The 18,818-nt window shown below is 49.4% G+C and overlaps 1 protein-coding gene across 7 annotated transcripts in view; it reads right to left on the reverse strand.

Annotated features, from left to right (window-relative positions):
• Positions 1-18,818, reverse strand: part of Csmd2 (CUB and Sushi multiple domains 2) — a 543,351-nt gene that overhangs the window by 206,709 nt on the left and 317,824 nt on the right. For all 7 annotated transcript variants that reach the window (XM_057784126.1, XM_057784125.1, XM_057784122.1 and 4 more), the window contains one exon: positions 6,854-7,036. In XM_057784126.1, coding sequence (XP_057640109.1) covers positions 6,854-7,036 — 183 coding nt within the window. The remainder of the gene's footprint in view (positions 1-6,853; positions 7,037-18,818) is intronic.

Below are 18,818 nucleotides of genomic sequence, written 5' to 3' on the forward strand. Positions count from 1 at the left end.
AAATTAATCTTGAACAACAAACAGATGCGAATAACAATGACTACTCTGAAAGAGAAAATAATTAAGGGAGGAAGGAGTCATTTTTTAACTGTTCTAGATATTAAAACATATTATAAAACAACAATTAAAATTATTCAGTACCAGGGCCAAGATAGACACAGAGTAGCGGAACAAAGGGTGGCCTAGGGAACAGCCTTAACTACATTTGAGGATTCAGAGCATGAGGAAACAATCTATCTCCCTCAGATCACAAGGGAAGAGAATTACTTAAAAATTAAGTTGGAAGCCTGCCTAAGAGTTTGGACAATATTACACACTCATCCAAATAAACTCCAGATGGATTAACGATTACAGCTTAAAATCCAACCCCCAACAAATAGCTAAATATAGGACAGATCGTCTCTTGGATCCATGACAGAATGATAACCCTGTCAGCTTTGGAAAGAAACCACAAATACTGGGGAATTTTTCTACATGGGGATGTAAAACAACCTTACAACGCAAAACAGCCAAACACAAAGACAATGAAGATCGGTAGAGTGTGGAGTGAAGACCACGCGGGGCTTCCCTCCACACAACGGAACGAGCACCTTCATCCTGCAAAGGAAAATGGCAGCCCTCCTGGAACTGCACACGAGAGCCCAGGACTGTCCTCTGTCGGGCTGGATCCAGGGCTGGTGCCCTTGTCTAGTGACCAAGATGGAAATTCCAGGATCCCCCTAACAACTCTTTCATACCTGCTCCAAAAGGGAATCCAAAGCTCTTGCCAGACTTCACTGCCATTGGATCCCACTGCCCCTCACTCACATGCGCCTACAGCAGCCTTCCACTCTAGGAAACCCTGCAGACACAAGCACCCAGGTTCAATGCATGAGTGTGTATGTGCGTGCAGGTGTGTGCATATCAACATTCATAAGCATGTGCGTGCATGTGCATTTGTACATAGGTATGCATGCTTGTATGCACGCATGCTTCCATACAGATGTATGCTGATATGCACACGTGTGTGCATAGATGAACAGGCATGTGCTTATGTGTGCACGAATTCATTCAGGTGCTTGCATTTGTATTGTGTGTCCATGGGACGTCCCCCTTTGCACAGGTCTACACATGTGCCACGGGTCCTCTGGGACTCTATGACACTGATGCCTTCTTTTCAATCACACTCCCTATTCTGCCCCTGCATTCTAAAGTCAGGTCTTCTAACGAGGATGACGTCCCATCTGCTCTGGGATGAGAGACCACTGCAGTCTGCATCTGTGGCAGTGACTGCTACACGTTGACTAGTAAATGAGACTCACACAGAGACAATCTAAGTGCGCCTGCCTCACCAAGATCCCTGTTGGAAAAAAATCTGACCTACAGGGACAACTTCAATTCACATAATTGGGTCTGTCTTTCATGGAAAGAGTTTCTGGGGGTAAATCCCTGTGCCCCTTACTCCTGGGTCCACAGCCCTTACCATAATCTTGGGAGTCCCCAGCAATCAACTGATAAATGCTATAGGGGGTACATTCAATATAGAGTTATTAAATTCTCACATCTACAAAGGCCACACAAATATGGAGGTATAACGAGGCTGTTAAAGGTGACAAGCTATTGCAGATGTCACCTACAGGAGGAAAGACATGAAATTGTTCTCTCTGAACATGTGAAGGCAGATGAGCCCAGAATGAGACGCCACATTTCTGGATGGGAAGACCACACATTTAGCAAACTTAAGCTTATAGATTTTGCTACTGGCATTATGAATGGGTATGGATGATACTTGGGGTCTGGAGAGTCACACAACAGCGTATACTCATAGAGAGGTATACAGATCTACATGCATGAGGATTTTCATTATAGTCATAGATAAAACAACTGAACATAAATGATATCACGAGGCTTGGTCCATTCACCAGACAGACTATGCTACGGGTTTAGAAAAGGTAAGCGTGAAAGACACATAGTCACCTGGTAAGGGATACAATGTGGTGTGTACTTTGAAACATAGCATGCAAAATGGTACACCCAAGGTGATTGAGACCACCAGCAAGGCGAGAAGGGAAGAACAACCTTCAGATGTGGATCCATGTGAAACTGTGAAACGGCTTTTCACTTAGGGGAGGGAAATTGGGAACACTTTATTTAAATTTTGAAAATTGTATTTACATCCCATTTACAAAAGCGTAAAAAAATCTAGACTGTACTAAAGTCTTGCATTGGGAATTGTCCCCTGAGCTGTGGGAGCTTCTGGACATTGCAGCATGTGGTATGGGCGGAGGTCACCCTTCAGCGAAAGCAGTCACCCCCAGGATGCTCCAGTTTAGAACGCGACTGGGAACAGACATACCCTCTGGTGCCACGGACTTTGGACACAGAGAGCTGCTCAGAACATGAAGATGGATGGAAAAGTGACCAATGGAAGGCATGGGAAGTGGAGGTGAGGAAAAGGGTCCAGTGCTGCTCCCCCAGAACCTATCCCTTCATGGATGTGCTGCAGTCCGTACCCAGCAGTTACCTTCTGGGAAACCCAGGCTTGGACCTTATCCTAAGTATTTGTCCCTGCTCCTCAGTCGAGCCCTTGGATGCTGGGAATGTGTGGTGGCTGCAAAGCCTCCAAGTTAGTACATTTCCCACCCCTGAACTTGCTTTTCTCCTCTATAATCAGAGGGAAGAAACACTCTGCAACACTGTTAGGGAAGGGTCCCATCTTCCTAACAACATGAAACAAGCAAACACAAAACCAGCCTCCTCCCTGCCACATGTTCCCTCATCATCAGGATGCTTCAGACTTTAACCACAGCCCCCAAAGGCAGAGGATGCCTTGAGACAAGACTAAGTTACCCAAGAGCATGGGTCTTTATCTGAGATAGGTTTATCACCAAGGAATGCCTGCCAGTATCTAGAGAAGATTTTGGTTGTCCCAGCTGGTGTATGGAGTGTGCGGCACTGGTGTTCAGTGTGGTAGAGGACAGAGATGCTGCTAAAGCAATCCACAAGACCTGACAATTCTCTGGGATAAAGACCACATTACAGGACCTGAAAAATCAGAAGTAACTAACGTAACAGCTGAAAAGTCTTCATCATGATGGCCCCATGATCCAGTCCAGTCCTTTCTTCAGCATGGAGGTGGGATGGGGGGTGGGTGGGAGCAAACTGAGGACAGGACAGGCTGATACCAGGAGAGGGCTATTTTGCATAGCAACCCTGTCTTCCCCTCTTTCCTATCTTCAAAGCCAAGTTCAATCCCAGCATCCTCTGTGGGATCTTCTCGAGCACCCAAGGGTTCCATTCTCCCTGCCTGAACCCTCATGACTTTGCTCTTGATGCATAATTCGAACTGCATTCATCCCAGGAGGCCCCTCCTTCTCATTTCACACATACACCCTATACATTAAGACGGCCGCAATTAGGATTCATCCGCTCTCATGGGCTTCAGGAACCGGGCGAGGAGAATAGGGGTTCTGTGTGCTCCTGGCCAGGCTCTGGCGAAAGCTGTTTGGCAACTTCTCTGGAAAGTGGCTGCTAATGGGCTGATAATTGGTTTCCTGCCTTCCTTATGAAGTGTGAAGTGCTCCGCTAGCCTGTCAACAAAGCATCAAGGACTATGCAAACCACCCTCAGAGTGATTTGTATCTTCCTTCCCACTGTCTCTCTGGAAAGGCAATGACTGACTGTCTGCCCAAAGATGCACAGAAGGGCATCTCTAGTAAAGATGATGCTAAAACAGAGATTCTGAAAGCTAAGGTATACAGGTTTCCTTGCCACAGTTCTGTCCTCAGGACAGCTACGGTGAACAACTCCCTAAGCAGAGATGGAAGAGAACAGTTGGAAATCCTGAGCCTGGCACTTGGCTGGGGGTAGACAGTCAGCATGGCTGACCAGATGGAGAGTGCTTCTACTCTGGGCTGATATGGAGCAGGGGTCCCTGGGAAGGTGGACTGACTGATGAGACCAAGAGAGGTAGAAAGGAGCTGGCTCCGTGTGCTCAGCTGGAGCCCTTCAACGTGGTGAGAGTCTTCATCCTGCTGCCACCCTAGATGGGGAAAGATAGTCTGCGGAGCAGCAGGGGAGCCATGCTGAAGCTGCTGCTCACTGCGGCAAGTGCTCAGTGCATAAGTACGAAGGTGGAGCGGCTGTGTGTGGACCTGGCAGGCCAACTCCCCAGGAAGGAGCTGTTTTGAAGGCAACGCTTCCCCTGAAGAACAGGGCAGTGCTTCACACCGCTTTGAACAATCATTCTAAGACATTTCAGCCAGCAAAAAGGATTTCCCTGGTCCCTTTCTAACTCCTCTGAACGCGAGAGCAACATTGTTTGGCGAAGTGCCATGTGGATGTGCGCTGTGACGAATGTGGGGGTGAGTCTCCTGATGAGCCTTCTGCGAGGGTACTTTTGTGTGTATGTGTAAGGAGCACTCTACGCTACAGACAGGCGACTTCACTATGTTATAGTTTTATGGACATTTATAGACGCTGTCCCGTTTCTATTGATCAGAAATTATGGAATGTTTGATCTAGAGCGGGGAGCAGGAACACCTCTCAGTCAAAGTATGACCCGCGCTGTGATGACCCAGTTTGTGAACCAGTTTCCAAGCACTCGCCATGGAAAGTGTGGGGGCCTCGCGTGCTACACTTATCTTTGGCCATCCATATGACCCTGGAGAGGTAGACTCTGGGAAGTGAGAATGTGGGGCTACCCTGGAGAATGGGGAGCTATCCTGTTGGGTCAGCGAATACCTGGAGAGAAAGAAGATGTCCTGGCTGCACTTGGGAAGCTCAGCTAGAGGCAAGAACTGGGTCTCTAGACATTGATCGTTGAGTAATCTCATTGCTGTTCTTTCATTACCAGACCTTGAGCTTCACAAGGGCAAAGCCAGGGCCCATGGAAGCGGGAGCTTAGAGACTGGGGATTCAGCAGACAGCAGACAGAGGGCAGCCCCTTGTATGCATGAGGTACAAAGAGGGGCTTGCTCTGTGGGGGGAGCTGGTTGGGCCTGCCCTCCTCCACTCACACCAACCTCACTGGGTCTCAAGCTGTGTTCTTCTAGACCCGAGTGAGCAGACACAGAGGAATACACTGTCCTCTCCCATCTTAGAACTTTCCAGAGAGCATGTCATGCCAGCTGCTCAGAGTGACTGCTTTGTGGTTCTTATTAATAAGCCCTGGGTCCTTCACCCCTGCTTCAAACAACAGAGAGCACAGGCTGGACCCACCACTGCCAGTACAGCCCAGCCCTCCTCTTCTCAGCTATCTGTAAACAGAGTTCAGCATGCTGCTTCTGGAGATGAAGGGCCTGCAGGGCAGCACTTCAAGCGGTTCAGCCCTTAGAGAAGGTTCTAGAGAAATGTTCTAGAACGACTCCCCAGAAGCACAGCATCAGGTACTTTCCCGGAGGCCTCCGGTGGTTATCGTCACCCTTCCCCTTGCTAACCACGTTTTGTTTTGGTTTGTGGGGTCCTTCCGAATTCAATCCTCCCAGAAATCCTCCCAGGTTCCTGCCCATGAAGATCCCCTTCTTCCAGTGTTTTCTGATTCATTTTATCAAGATAAATTTCAAAAATTAACTCCATGCTGCCTGCAGGAAGCCCACTGTCTGGGCCTTTTCATCTTAGGTAGGACCTGAGAGACGGCATGGCCTACTCTGTTCCCCTTTGTCTAGCTCAGTTCAACTGTGCTGTCAGAACTTGTGGTTGCTTACTCTGAGCTGTCCCGACTACCTATCCCTGATCCTTGTATCCCCAGGGCTCCTAGCACTCAATGGTGCCAACAAAGAGACAGTCTGCTCTTTCCCACCTACATCGGGAGCAGAGCTGGGCCGATACCATGCGAGCGATTTGATTTCTTTTTCCACTAAGTGATTCCATGTGGATCTAGGAGTGATGTGATCTTTAAACCTCAGAAGAATTTTTGCATAAACTTATCAGACATAGAAAATGCTTTGTCAAAGTAATTATTTTCAGTTTGAGCAGCATAATCACTGTGGTGTGACCCAGCTCACTGACCCACTCTCGTCGCAGGGATGTCAACTGTCTACTAGGTTCTCCCACCCCTAGCCCCAGGGGCTTTCAGTCTGTGGCATACAGTGTTCAGAGATCCTGAGATGCCCGCTAAGGTAGACAGAGGATCGGAGGATCAGGCCAAGTGCCCTTCCCTGAGATTTCAAAGAAAGAGCTAGAGGAGTTGAGTGTTGAGAGCCAGGAGAAGAAGAGGCGACAACCCGAGAAGTTAGAACCTCAGACCTCCCGACACCGGCTGTGTGGCTTCCCCTTGCCACATCAGCCCCTCACACTTAGACTCTCACTCCGACTCCTGATGTTCGTGATGCCGCAAAGTATGTCTAGCACATATAAGAAGAAAGATGGCGGGCTTCCTTGAGTATCTCCATGGAACAGACTACTCAACTCCTCAAAAGATCAGCCATGCAAGGACAGCTGGAGCCCTCCTCCCTCCCTAAAGCCACACACTAGGCAGCGATCAGAGCCTCAGATCCTTACAGCACGCCAAGGCTGGTATACCATCTGCCAACTTAAAGCCATCTTGCCCAGCCCACAATGCATGGTGTCACAGTGGTGACAAGAATAAGGAGAGATGTCTTGGTCTGACCTTCAAGGGCCGTGCTCAGTGGTCTCTAATTTGCTTTAAGGATTACCATCAAAGGTTCTGCTCTATCAAAGAAGGGTCTCCAAAGGTCAAGAGCTGGAGCCTACATTAGATGTGGGAACCCAGATAGCCACCTTCCTAGGAATAAGAGAAACCACCCAGAAAGAGCTGTGTGTACCCACTGGAGGTTTTCAAAGACAGGGCCTTAGCTAGGGATCTAAACTGCCTCTCTGGGGAGCCCATCCGTGGCCACCCCTGCTCACTTACACACACAGCCTGGCTTCTTAGCCGACCACTGGTTATTCTTTTGGCACGTGATTGATTTCTGCCCCACCAGCTCAAAGGCAGGCTGACATTCAAACTTGAGTGTGTCACCGTGGCGAAAGCGAGAGCCTTCTCTTCGGCCGTAGGCAGGTACACCAGGGTCTCCGCAACTGCCCTGCTCGATCTCTGAAAAACAAGAAGACAAAACAAAAACAAAAAGAAAAATAAAAAAACAAGAGACAAAAAAAAAAAAAAAGAGAGATGACTTTACATCTGTCCTGGAGGCATAGGGTCCCCAGGACATGCTCTGTTACCCTCCTACCATGCGTCAGGGCATGGGATTCATAAATCCTGTAAGACGGTGCCCTAAGATGGAGGGTCTTCAGTTCTCACATGCCCGTGACTCTGTGTCTACCCACTGTAGCCCAGATACTTGGATATTTTCATTCATGAAAGGTGGGGGTTACAGTCTTGGGTATGAACTTTCTCTTGCAGGCTCGTGTGTTTGAACACTTGGGAGTCCCCCATCTGGGTGGTATTGCTTGGGGAGGTTGTGAGACTTTGGGGACAGTACCCTGGCTAACAGAAGCCGGTTGCTGAGAGGGAGCCTTAAGAGACATCTGCCTCTGGTTCTATTTGACTTGAGCTTCACGGATGGAGCCCTGTCAAGGTGGGCACTATGCAAGACATCCTAGGACAAAATAACTCTTTTATCCTCTGACTGCATCCTGTCATGCACCAATCCGGGAGCCAGTGCGCCCCGTCCCAGCATTTGGAGACATTCTGCCCGAGTTGCACTTTCGGTCTGACTGTGAACACTGCTGGGGAGATTTTCAGAAAGGTCTGTCTGAGTGGCGAAGGCCGGCTAGCACAAGTGAGAAGCTGCGGTCCTGTGAAATTTGTCCTCCTTGCAAACCAGAGTAAGTGGGAATCAATGCTGGCTGCCTTCTGACCATGCAGAAGCACTTTCAAGATACATATATTTTGTATATTCAGTTTGAGACAGTAGCAGATAAAAAGAAACAAACGACTCATTAAGTACACTGAAAGTTTGCTCGAGCCAGTTGGTGAGTCAGCCTATCTTAGCCCTACGAGATGGACTCTGCCCTGACAGTAGGCCAGGGCCCAAGGGCTTCGGGTAAGGAGTCTGCCCTGGCTGTGTCTTTAGAGGTTCCTGAGTCACCCTGCTCTGTGCTGTGAGAGGAGATGGGGGAGGAGCTCCATCTCGGGAGGAAGATGGCCTGCCAGGGGACAGGAAGCCATTGAGAAAGTGTCAGACAGTGGAAGAAGAGAGCAAGAGACCTGAGGTTTGGGAAAGCAGGGCCCGGAGTCACCCTGGGAGAGCTGGACAGCTTTCCAGGACTCTCGGGAAGAAAGGACCTGCCTTTTCAGTGGACGCCAGTATGGGTGGTCAGTAGCCCAGGTTTCCAGAAGTCTCTGTGATTCTGCAAAAGCTTTCCTGCTGTGAGCTGTTTCTCTGCGCTGATTGGAGCTGTAAAAGCTCAGTAGCCTATGAACAAGCTCTTGACTGTCACGTTCATAGTTCATATTATCCCCCAAACAGCTGAGAGGAGGCAGGACAAAGAATGCTGTACAGGGACCGTGTGTGTGTGTGTGTGTCTTCCAAGTCAAACATCAGGGATCATTGAAAGTAGGGGTCAGTATGACCATGCGAGAGGAGTACCAAGGGATCTCCAGTATAAGTTGGTCAGTTGATCCAAATCTCAATTGTCCCCGCCTCATCCTACACACACAGACACACACAGACACACACACACACTGGCTCGACTTATATACACATATTTCCTTGCAGCTGGCTTTGTGTATGCTGAGGGACAGGGATGGCGCCACCCTGAATCATTCCAGGGAAGTGGGAGTTTGCTTCAGATTCCAGGGCTCCAGTCATCTGAAGGACAGGAAGAAGGGCTCCCCTGTGGCAAGGGATCTGAAGAATCAAGCTGCAGAACCCACCTTCTCTCGGTGTCCTCAAACATGCTGTCTGTGATGTAAGAGCTGAGGGCAGTGGCAGTAAACACTACCTGGTCATCGGAAGGCAGAGCCCATATTTAAGGTTCCCTAGTGAGGTCCCGTCATACAAAATATATGTGTGGGGTACATCTGACTGAGCCTCTGCCTGCCTCAAGAGAGCATGCATTTGGGGATGTGGTGGTCTTCTCGTCACCCACTGTGTACTCAAATCTCTTTGTACATAACAACACCTGCCTAATTCCTCCCTATCAACAAACAATCACAGGAATATATTTGTACCTGCTGTGTGCTGGGGCCTGTGCCAGTGTCTTCTACACTGATTATTACAACACAATTTTTTAAAGCCATGACTATTTTATGTTAATCTTGATTTTAAAAATATTGTCTTAAATGCTATTTATCTTAAAATTGGAGTTTGGGGTCCCATTCTCAAACTATGTGCCTAAGGAAGGTGTCTCACTCATCTCATGGATCCCAGAGAGCTTCTCAGAGAAGATGCTTTCTGTGCTGAGGCCTAAGACCACAGAGGAGCCGGCAGGAAAAAGCTTGGCAGTGAGAAGGAGACGAAGGGCCCTCTGGGTGGAGGGAAGAGGCCAGGTCGAGTAGCAGACGCAAGGCTGTGTGATGAACAAAACTACAAAATGAGTCATCATCACAGCAACTTCCCTTTATGGCACTAGCTGTTTGCACACTGACTCCAGCCCGTGGCCACTGTGAACATTTTATAGATTCACCCATGTTACCCTTACAGTGCTTCTAATGGAAGGTAAAATTTTTCTCCCAGGTACAAAGACATATCTGACTACAAAGAGCTCAGAAGTGGTGTATCTGAGAACCACACACAGGTGTCTGGCTCCAGGGGTCCTCACCTTTCTGATACCTTCCTCCTGCAAGTTCAAGCACTTTCTCCAAGTGGCAAGAGATGAGGCTGGAAATGACTCTGATGGGCATGACCAGCCCACGAAAGGGCCTGTGCCATCCATGGGGGAGAATGAACTCTAGATGGTCAGGAATGGGAAGCTGATAAAGGATTCTACTTTACTCAGCAGTAGATGCCTGCTCTATGTGAGAAAGCTCACTCTGCCCCCTGTCCGGGAATGGTCCAGGATCAGCTAGCTAGAAGTCAGGAGAGGATTCAAATTCATTTACTCAAGAAATATTGGGACTGTCAGTTTTGTGTGGGCCACTTGCGCAGTGGAGAATGCAACAGGGACCAGGACAGAAGTGAGCTTTGCTTCCGTGGGGCCTCTGTGTTGGTGGGAGATGTTCTGATGGTATCCCACACTGGGTCCAGGAAAGGAGGATGGAGGGAACCAGGAAGATGTGAGCAGTATGACATAGGAATAAGCCACAGGCTTGCCAAGAATAAGGATGCGGAATAAAGGGGGGGGGGCAAGGTCTACCATACCTATGGGTTAGGCCTAGTCATGAGGGTGTGCTCCCCTCAGACAAGAGTGCAGGAGGCAGGAAACTGCACGGAGGGTCATAACAAGGGCAGGATGCTTTTTGAGACACTGCCACTAAGGAGCGGTTATCTGGATTTTAAGTTTAGAAAGGAAGTACAGATAGCTCATAAATGAGCCAGGAGAAATATGAGACCAACCAAGTAAAATAAGAGATGTCACCCCAAAATGGGACACAATGGACAGTTTGGGGGAGTGATAGTAGAACAGACTGTAGCCCAAGGCGAGTGGGGGGGTCACAGAGCTTGGAGGAGGATGAACTGGAGGCCACGGGACATCCAAGGAGAAGACCACGGGATGAGCAGGGAAATGGAGCTCATGAGCTCCCTCCAACGTGATGGTTATCAAATGTGAGGGGAAGGAGCTATTCGCCCTGGAGAGGATGATGGTGATGTTGACCTCAAGGAGGGTCAGGTGTCAAGGGAAGGGCTCCCTGAAGAACTCAGTTCTGGAGGTGGGACGATGAGGAATGGGGCATTCGGGGTTGGGAATTGGGGAGCTAACCGGCTTCGGTGGGCCTTCTCCTCGAGTCCACCATTGGACGGAGAACATAGAAACGCAAGGCAGAGCCTTCCCACGGATGTTTCTTGCCTGGTGAAAAGGCTCCTCCCGGCCAGAGGCCGAACATGTCTGATGTCAGCATCCAGAATTACAAACAGATAAATTCAATTCTGTCTTGGAGAAAAGTAAGACTTGCAATTTCCTATCATCTGGTTTAACCCAATTTCACCATGCTAGTGTGTACGCCCTGCCTCCTTTGGCCCACCGAAAGCAAGCCAGGGGGTCTCAGATGTCTGTGTGTAAGGTGTCAGCGTTCCATGGGGACTGGCCTTATTTGCTTTTCTCCTGCCTGGTGGTTCCAGCCCTACCATCCATGCTAGACTCTCAGGTTGCTCCGCGTCTTCTCAGGCTTTTCAATTTCTGACACTAAATGGGAATCCTCTTTTATGCCAATGTCTGCACAGACGGAACTGCATCGTGTGTTTCTCTTGATTCGGAGCCCTTTGATGTGCTCCGAGAAGGGAAACCACTTGGAGGCAGCAGGGATGGGGGTTGGGGTGCCCAACCCGGACCGCTCTCTACTGTCCTTCCAGAGAGTGCTGCTGTGTATGTCTGTTCCTTACTTTATGGTGCCCCAACCCATGCTAGAACTTCCCCTTCTGCTTTCTATATGCTCTTTTCAGGTCACCCCCTCCCAGACACTCCCCAGCCTATACCTTAGATGCCACTTACTCTCCTTTCTTTGGCATTGCACTCTTTCCCCGTATGGTGCCGGTTACCCCTTGTAGCTACTCATCTTTGCATTCAAGAAGTGTTCTACCGGCTACTGTCCTAGACACTGAGGATAGAACAGTGGGGAAAAGGGGCCAGGATTACCCACCTGGCATCTCCTACCTTGTTGGGCATCAGGGACAAGCTGAGCCCCCAACTTGACAACTTTGCTCATCCTAGCCTGATGGTCTCCTTACCTCTCATTGCCCCAGCATCCCTGGAAGTAAGCCCTATGAAAGCAGACCTGGGTTGATCAGGTATCATGGACCTCTGAATAGCTAGCACTCCACCGGAAGCAGAGTAGATGTCTGATACAATGCACAGGAGAGACCAGATATTTATGTAGAAACTGTCGAGTGCCAGGCTCAGTAAGCACTGAAGATCTGGAGCTGCCTGATCTCTGAACCCTGTGCTGGGAGAATTCACAGTCAGGTATGAGTGGGGAGGTTTCTTGGAGGGTGAAACAGAGGCTTCAGAACCTGTAGATGCCTCCCTCCCCTCTCGTATCTCCAACAGGAACCTTCTCTTCTTTGGCCGTTCTTCTAAACACTCTGGTACCCCGGTTCCCTGCATCTTCTCTGTCCAATTCAGGCCACCGGTTGGCGGCTCTCTGCCTTGCCTCTCTATCCCATATTCCTTGATGTGGTACAAGGTCATCGAAAGTTTATCAGATTGTACAGTCCCCTGCTCAGTTTCCCTACTGCTTTCCAAAGTCTTCAGGTTAAACCCCCACTTCTGCTTATGCAGGGCTCTTATCCCCGCCATCCACCACCACCCTAGGTCTCATCTTTGGCCACCATCCCCCTTGGAATTTGTATATCAGGAAACAGAGCAATCTGTAGGGAGGTGACCGTGTTATGATGGCTATGAGGCCAACCTGGATCCTGGTTTTGATACTATGTAACAGACCTGGGTCACATTATTATTCTTAAAAAGTATGTGGGAATATGCACGCCGTGGCATATTTGGAAATCATGGCACAAGCTCGGTGCTGGCCCTTGCTCTCCGGCTTGTTTGAAACAGTTGCGCTGGCCACTCCATACGACAGGTTCACTGGACTGTGAACTTCCAGGAATTCTCTTGCTTCTGCTTCCCATCTTAACATAGAAATGCTGGGCCTATGCTACTGTGTCCAGCTTTGTGTGGCTTCTGGGGATCTGAACCCAGGTCCTAATTCTTGCACTGCAAGCACTTTATCCACTGAACCGTCTAACTCCCTAGCCCCTGCTGCCAATTCGTTCTGACCCTTAGCTCTTGTTTTGCATAAAATGGAAATTGTAATAACAGCTCTGCTGGCCAGGGTCACCGTGAGGGTTAACCGAGCCTATGTGCATGCAAGTTGGCAGCCAGGAGGCCCGGAACATGGCACGGACCCAGGAACCAAGTGGCACTTTCTCATTGTTATCATGGTCTCTGTTGTTTGCAGAGCCCTGCCAGCTCGCCCACGCAGGAACTGGGCACCTGCTGTCTGCTCTTTCTAAAATGAACACCCCCTGCTTATCTGCCAAATAGTCATCTTCCAGTGTCAGTCCAAGTACATCCAATCTGGGCCTCCTTAGACTCGGGAGGTCGGCTCAGGAGCACTTCTGGTGCCCGGCTGCAGCAGTGATCTACATTCTGAGTGTGGGTTTGGCTCTAGTCAGTACTTAACGTCTCAGGGATTCAGGTAGCATTTCTGAAATGCAAGATTCCTACTTCTTATGGGACCAGGAACCAGAGGGGCTTTGTTAAGTGCCAGGAGGAGTTTGGGGAAACCAGATTAACACATAAGGATGTACTAAAAATAACAGGTGGGAGGCTGAGATGGTTATGCACCTGACATCTGCTAAGACCAGGGCCAGCCATGCCCTAAAGGGGCTGCAGTGATGCTGGGTAATTGCCTTTGGATTCCTTTTCAGTCAATGCTGGCTCTTTCAGGAAGTGCTACAATGGTCCTCTTCAGGGTCACATGCCAGAGCAGGAGGCAGGAACCTCACCCTTGGAGGCAATCTTGGGGCCTTCTTCCTGCTCACTCTCAAAACTGATTCCAACAGAGATTTTAATTTTTAAAAATGTCGAGTTTATGTGTATGTAACACATCTTTATGAGCATGCATGTGTGTATGCATGTATGTGTGCCTATGCATGCACACGTGTGAAACTGTGTACGTGTGAGTGCTTGTGTGTAGGCCGGAGTATGATATCATATGTCTTCAATGATGACCTATTTATTTCCGGAGGCAGAGTTTCTCAAGCAAGGTCAGAGGCCACTCCTTTTGATTTCCCCATCTTCTGGCACCTACTCCATGCTTATGAAAACAGCCTATGAGCTGGGTGAAGGCAGACACAGTCCCATCACTATGGCTTCAGTGTCCTGAATAGTGAGTGTCTCTAACACATCATTAGGCCTCAGGGACAGATCATCTCACTTCTGTCACGAGTCCCTGGGCTGTCGGGCATGCTTCCTGAATGATCCTCACCTCTCTGCACCTCCATCTCCCCTACTTCTTCTTCCCCTGGGTCAGCCTCCCAGATTGAGCATCAGGGCTGCCAGATCCCAGGCTCCAGTCGGGAAGCAAAGAGACATTCAGATTGATGTGCAAACTTGTTAGCAAGTTGTGTGTAATTTTATAATGTTTCTGGTAAGTGCTAATTGCCTGTTCCTTAAATATTTCTGGTTCTACTGGGAAGCAAAGCAATTGCAACTGTGAATGCGCTTCCCACAGCTGGCGCCCCCATGGAGGGAGCCGGTGTCTCTAGGCACAGAGGGCTCCCGTGTTGAGGGATCCAAGCTTTCTCCCCTACCCAGGATGGTACGATGACAAACAGAGCAGAAAGAATTTCTGGGAGTAAATGCCCCAGTTTTTCCACTAGGGCTTGAGCTTTTAATACTGGAGGAGAAAGCATTGTTTTCTTTTTCTTTTGGCGCGTGCATTGTGTGTGCGCATGCGCACTTATGTGTGAGTGTGTGAGCGCGAGGCCAGAAGTCAGTCTCTGGGCCTTGTTCTTTAAGTCGCCCAGCACCTTGCTTTTGAGACACTGTTTTTTTCCCCTTTTACTTGATCTTTGCTGATTACACTAGGCTACCTGGTCAGCAAGCCTCAGGGATTTACCCATCTATTCCTCCCCAGCTTTGGGATTACAGCTGTGCACCACTATGCCTGGCCTGTCCATGTGGGTTCTTGGGAACCAAGCATAGGTCCTTAGGCTTGCAAGGCAAATGCTTTACTGCTAAGCCATCTCTCGGGTCCTGGGATAGGGAGGAACTTCTAAAGTGGGGAGGCTACAGAACTACCTGCCTGCCCCAAAGTAGCATCCCTGTTCTCACCGGGGCAAAGGGGCCAGGTACGCCCAGAGGGAGCAGCAGTTGGGATGGATGTAGTTCCTGTGTTAAATGCCTGCTGACATTCCATAGGGCATCGACATAGGCCAGCCTCCCATGCCTGGGCCAAGATGTCTATGTAACATGGAATTTCTCTGAAGCTGGAATCAATGGAAAGCCAATGGGAGGCAGATGTAGCAATCACGGACACTTCGAGCAGTGGTCTAGGGTGGAAGAGCCACAGGCCTGAGGAGGAAGGAGGAAGGGACAAGCTTTCGATCCAGTGACTCCAAAATGGTAGGTCCTGTGCCAGGTGCTTTGGTGTATCAAATCTTTGAGAGCCATGGTGAGCCGATCAGTTACCTGTGCCTTTTCATGGACAAGAAAAGTTAGGTTCATCAGTGAAGGGACTGGCTCACAGAGGCGTGGAAGAATCTCATTGTAAGCTGAGTGTGACCAGCCCCAAAGCCTGAGGGAAGGGAGAATGCATTCCACCTGGCGCTTGATCACCTTGTGGTAAAGGTGAGAAAAGAGGAATCAGGAGACTCCGTGGAAGGTATCTGACCGTGCCAGGGTAAAGTTATCACAAATAAATTCTCCAAAGCTTTCTGAGCACAGTATAGACAGGGACCTGCAAGAGCTGGGGACAAGTGGCTGTCTTTGCCTTGAGTGGTATCACAGCAGCCAGAATGTGGCTTAGGGATGATCAGGAAGAACTTGGCATGCTATGTGGAAGACTTGGTACTTCCTACTGAAGTCAATGAGAAGCGAGAAGCTGTCACTCAAGTCTGTGGGGTTTATTTTTTTCCCCCTTAAGTAGGAGAACACTATGCCAGACTTGGAAGCTGGGAAGATCATTGTGTGCCATGTGGCAGATGGGGAGGGAAGGATGCTGGGTGGGAGGCCGGTGCTGTCAGCAGCACAGTGACAGAGGATGATGGAGGTCTGGACCACGGTGATGAGATTGGGATGCTGCTGAAGCAGAACCGCAGGGATCAGGAAACTGAGCGAATGGAGGGGAGCAAGGAGGGGGAGATGAGGCCCGGGGATGGGTGGTGGTTCTGCTCACCAGCACGGGGGCACAGATCAGGTACAGGGGATGGGGAGAAGGGGTGATGATATGGACTGGACATTTATGCCCCCTGATTTGTGTACTGATGCCTCCAGCTTCTAGTGTGATGATTTTAAAAGATGGGTCTCCGTGGAAGTCATTAAAGTTGAATGAGGTCAGAAGAGGGGGCTGGCCCAGTGGGATTTCTGTCTTTATGGGAAGAGAGTGCATGCTTTTATCAAGGAAAGGTACATGAGGACACGAGGAAAAGGCAGCTGTTGTGAGCCAGGAAATGAACGCTCAATAGACACTCGCTCTCTAAAGCCTTGACCCCCAGCGCTATGCAAAAACACACACCTGTTGCTCAAAGCATGTAGTCTGTGATGCTTTGTTCTGGGGGCCTTGGCTTACAAGTATGAGGGGGCTGCTTTAGGTGCCGGGGGGGGGGAGCTACCAGCACAAGTAACGGGAGAGCTGTAGGAGAGGGCCAGAAGGGGAAGCTGTTAGGGTTAAGTTTCAAGTTAAAGCCGGGCGCGTCAATGTGACCAGCTGCTAGAAGAGGAGACAGAAGGCCGAGGACAGACCCTGAGAAGCAGCAGTAGGGAGTCATGTGGTCACTGTGAAGGGACATCTGGATATGGTGGAGGGCCAGGATCTGGCAGTGGACTTAACCTACCGTCATTTGATACCAGTGGTGGTGTAAGACTGATGGGTCTCAGTCCTCAACTACAAAGTCCAGGCAGGAGGAATGGGGCGGGAGGAAAAGTGGGTCCTGCTGACCGAACCTTTCCCAGATTCTCCCACTAGGCCAAGTTCAAAGGCTCCATGCTGCCCCATGGCATTCTGTGAGTGGACTCCTGCCTCTCTTACAGAGGTGATGTATGCAATGTTGCAATGTCCCTTTCAAAGCTCGTGTATTGAAAGTTTGGTCCCCAACCTTTGGGAGGTGCTGGTAAGCTTGGAAGGTGTTTCTTAGAGAAGGAAGTAGGTCACCTGCAGTGGGCCCTTAAGGCCATCTCATTCCTGTTCTCTCCCGGGCTCCATGCTTTCTGTCCACTGTGATGTGAACAGTCTTTGCCTCACCCTCCCACCGCCAAGACCTTCATCCTTCCCTGGGTCTGGAATCAGTGGAGACTGGGACTCTGGACTGAATCTTCTGAAATGGTCCTTCCTCCTGGAGGTTATTTATGTAACATGTTCTGTCACAGCAATGAAAACTCACTAACATCCCCCCCACACACACACACCAACAGGGTCCAAAGGGGGCCATCCTGTTTTCCATCCAGCCTGGAGGGCTAAGGATGTGGCCTGAGGCAGGTCCTAAGGTCGGGTCTATGCGCAAACATGATCCATAGGAGGTACATCTGGGTCTGGTCCAGAGGACAAGAACCCGAGGGACTGGGGTGGAGGGAACATTGGTGCCCCATGAGGAAGGATTTGTCTTGGTGGCAGACAGCGTGCACAGAGTTCCCCGTGATATTATTTCTCTGCTGTAACGGGGCTGAGGGCAGCATCATTATCTGTTTTGTGAGTGGGAAAATGGAGGCTCATGGAGACCACATGGCGTTCTCGGGGTTGTGGTTTAGGAACCGTGCTGAGATTCACCAGGTCTGATCCAATTCCAGAGTCTATTTGATCATCAGAGACCCCGCTGCCTCTCTGCACACAACCTGACACAGTCGTGAAGGATAGAGAGGCCCCTAATCATACACAGACTGTCCTTCCCAATCTGTCACGGGTTCGGGAAGTCCTGACGGCACTAGTCTGTGACAGGCATCCACACAGGTATGTTAGGCCACACCAGGAGGCTTGCCACTGTGATTGAAGTGCCCAGGTCTGAACTGGCCAACAGCAGGTGTTGAATCAATTCTGAATGAGTGAAACAGAATAAGAACTAACGAACGTGTCTCCAACCCCCAGTGACCTGGACTCCAGGCTTCTGCTATATGGTGTGCCTGACTGGGGCAAAGTTTTGGCTTCTATAAAGATTTTATAAGGAATTAAATTCAAAGCTTTAGGAAGCTTTTGGTATAGGGGGAAAACCATGCACTTTGAGAGATGTGAGCTCAAATCTCAGCTCTGCAACTTTCCCAGACTTCTGTGTGACCCCAGGCAGCTTACTTAACCCCTCTGTGGCTCGAAGGGATTGAGTGAGTTGAGATGATATTTTTTTCTGGTATTTAGTTATGAATCTTCTCTTAAATGGAGGCTTATGAGGAGTGAAAGAGAAGGGGGAAAGAAACAAATAGAAACAAAGACAAAAAAAGAAAAAAAAGTAAGAAAAGCAGACCAGTGTTAGCACCTGCTCCACACTGATGGTCCCTGGGGCTGCACCAAGTCCGTCTACAATAGCACTGCACCCTCCTGAGAAAACAAACAAGGCTGCTGCCATGCAGTAGGCTCTCTGCCACACAGTAGGTTCTCCTCTGCCACACAGTAGGCTTTCTGCCACACAGTAAGCTCTCAGCAAATGTCATGCCCCTTTCTTTTTCCATCAAATCTCAAACCGATCTGATTCCTTTTTCCTGTGCGACTAACCTTCAAATATTTGGATTCAGTTATTCAGTCTCCTGAGTCCACCTCCCCCAGCAGGTAAACATTAGAGGGTCACAAACATTTCTCATGGGGATTGACTTAAGTCCGTCCAAAGCTGGGGCCCTCCATAGCTAAGCTCTGCTCTCCAGTGGCTGATCAAGACAGAGGAAGCACAAGAATTGTCTGCTTTCACTCTAGCGACTGGGTTTTTTAAAAAATATTTTTTATTACTATTTCACTACCTGCTACTACTTTAGCCAATAGCTCTCCCTGCTCAAGACTATTCTGTCTGCCAGCTGGTATTATTTCTCTTAGGTTCAAGACATTTGTGTCTCATCCAAACCTCAGGCCAAGCAAG

Source organism: Chionomys nivalis, chromosome 11, assembly GCF_950005125.1.
Source record: "Chionomys nivalis chromosome 11, mChiNiv1.1, whole genome shotgun sequence".
Lineage (NCBI taxonomy): Eukaryota > Metazoa > Chordata > Mammalia > Rodentia > Cricetidae > Chionomys > Chionomys nivalis.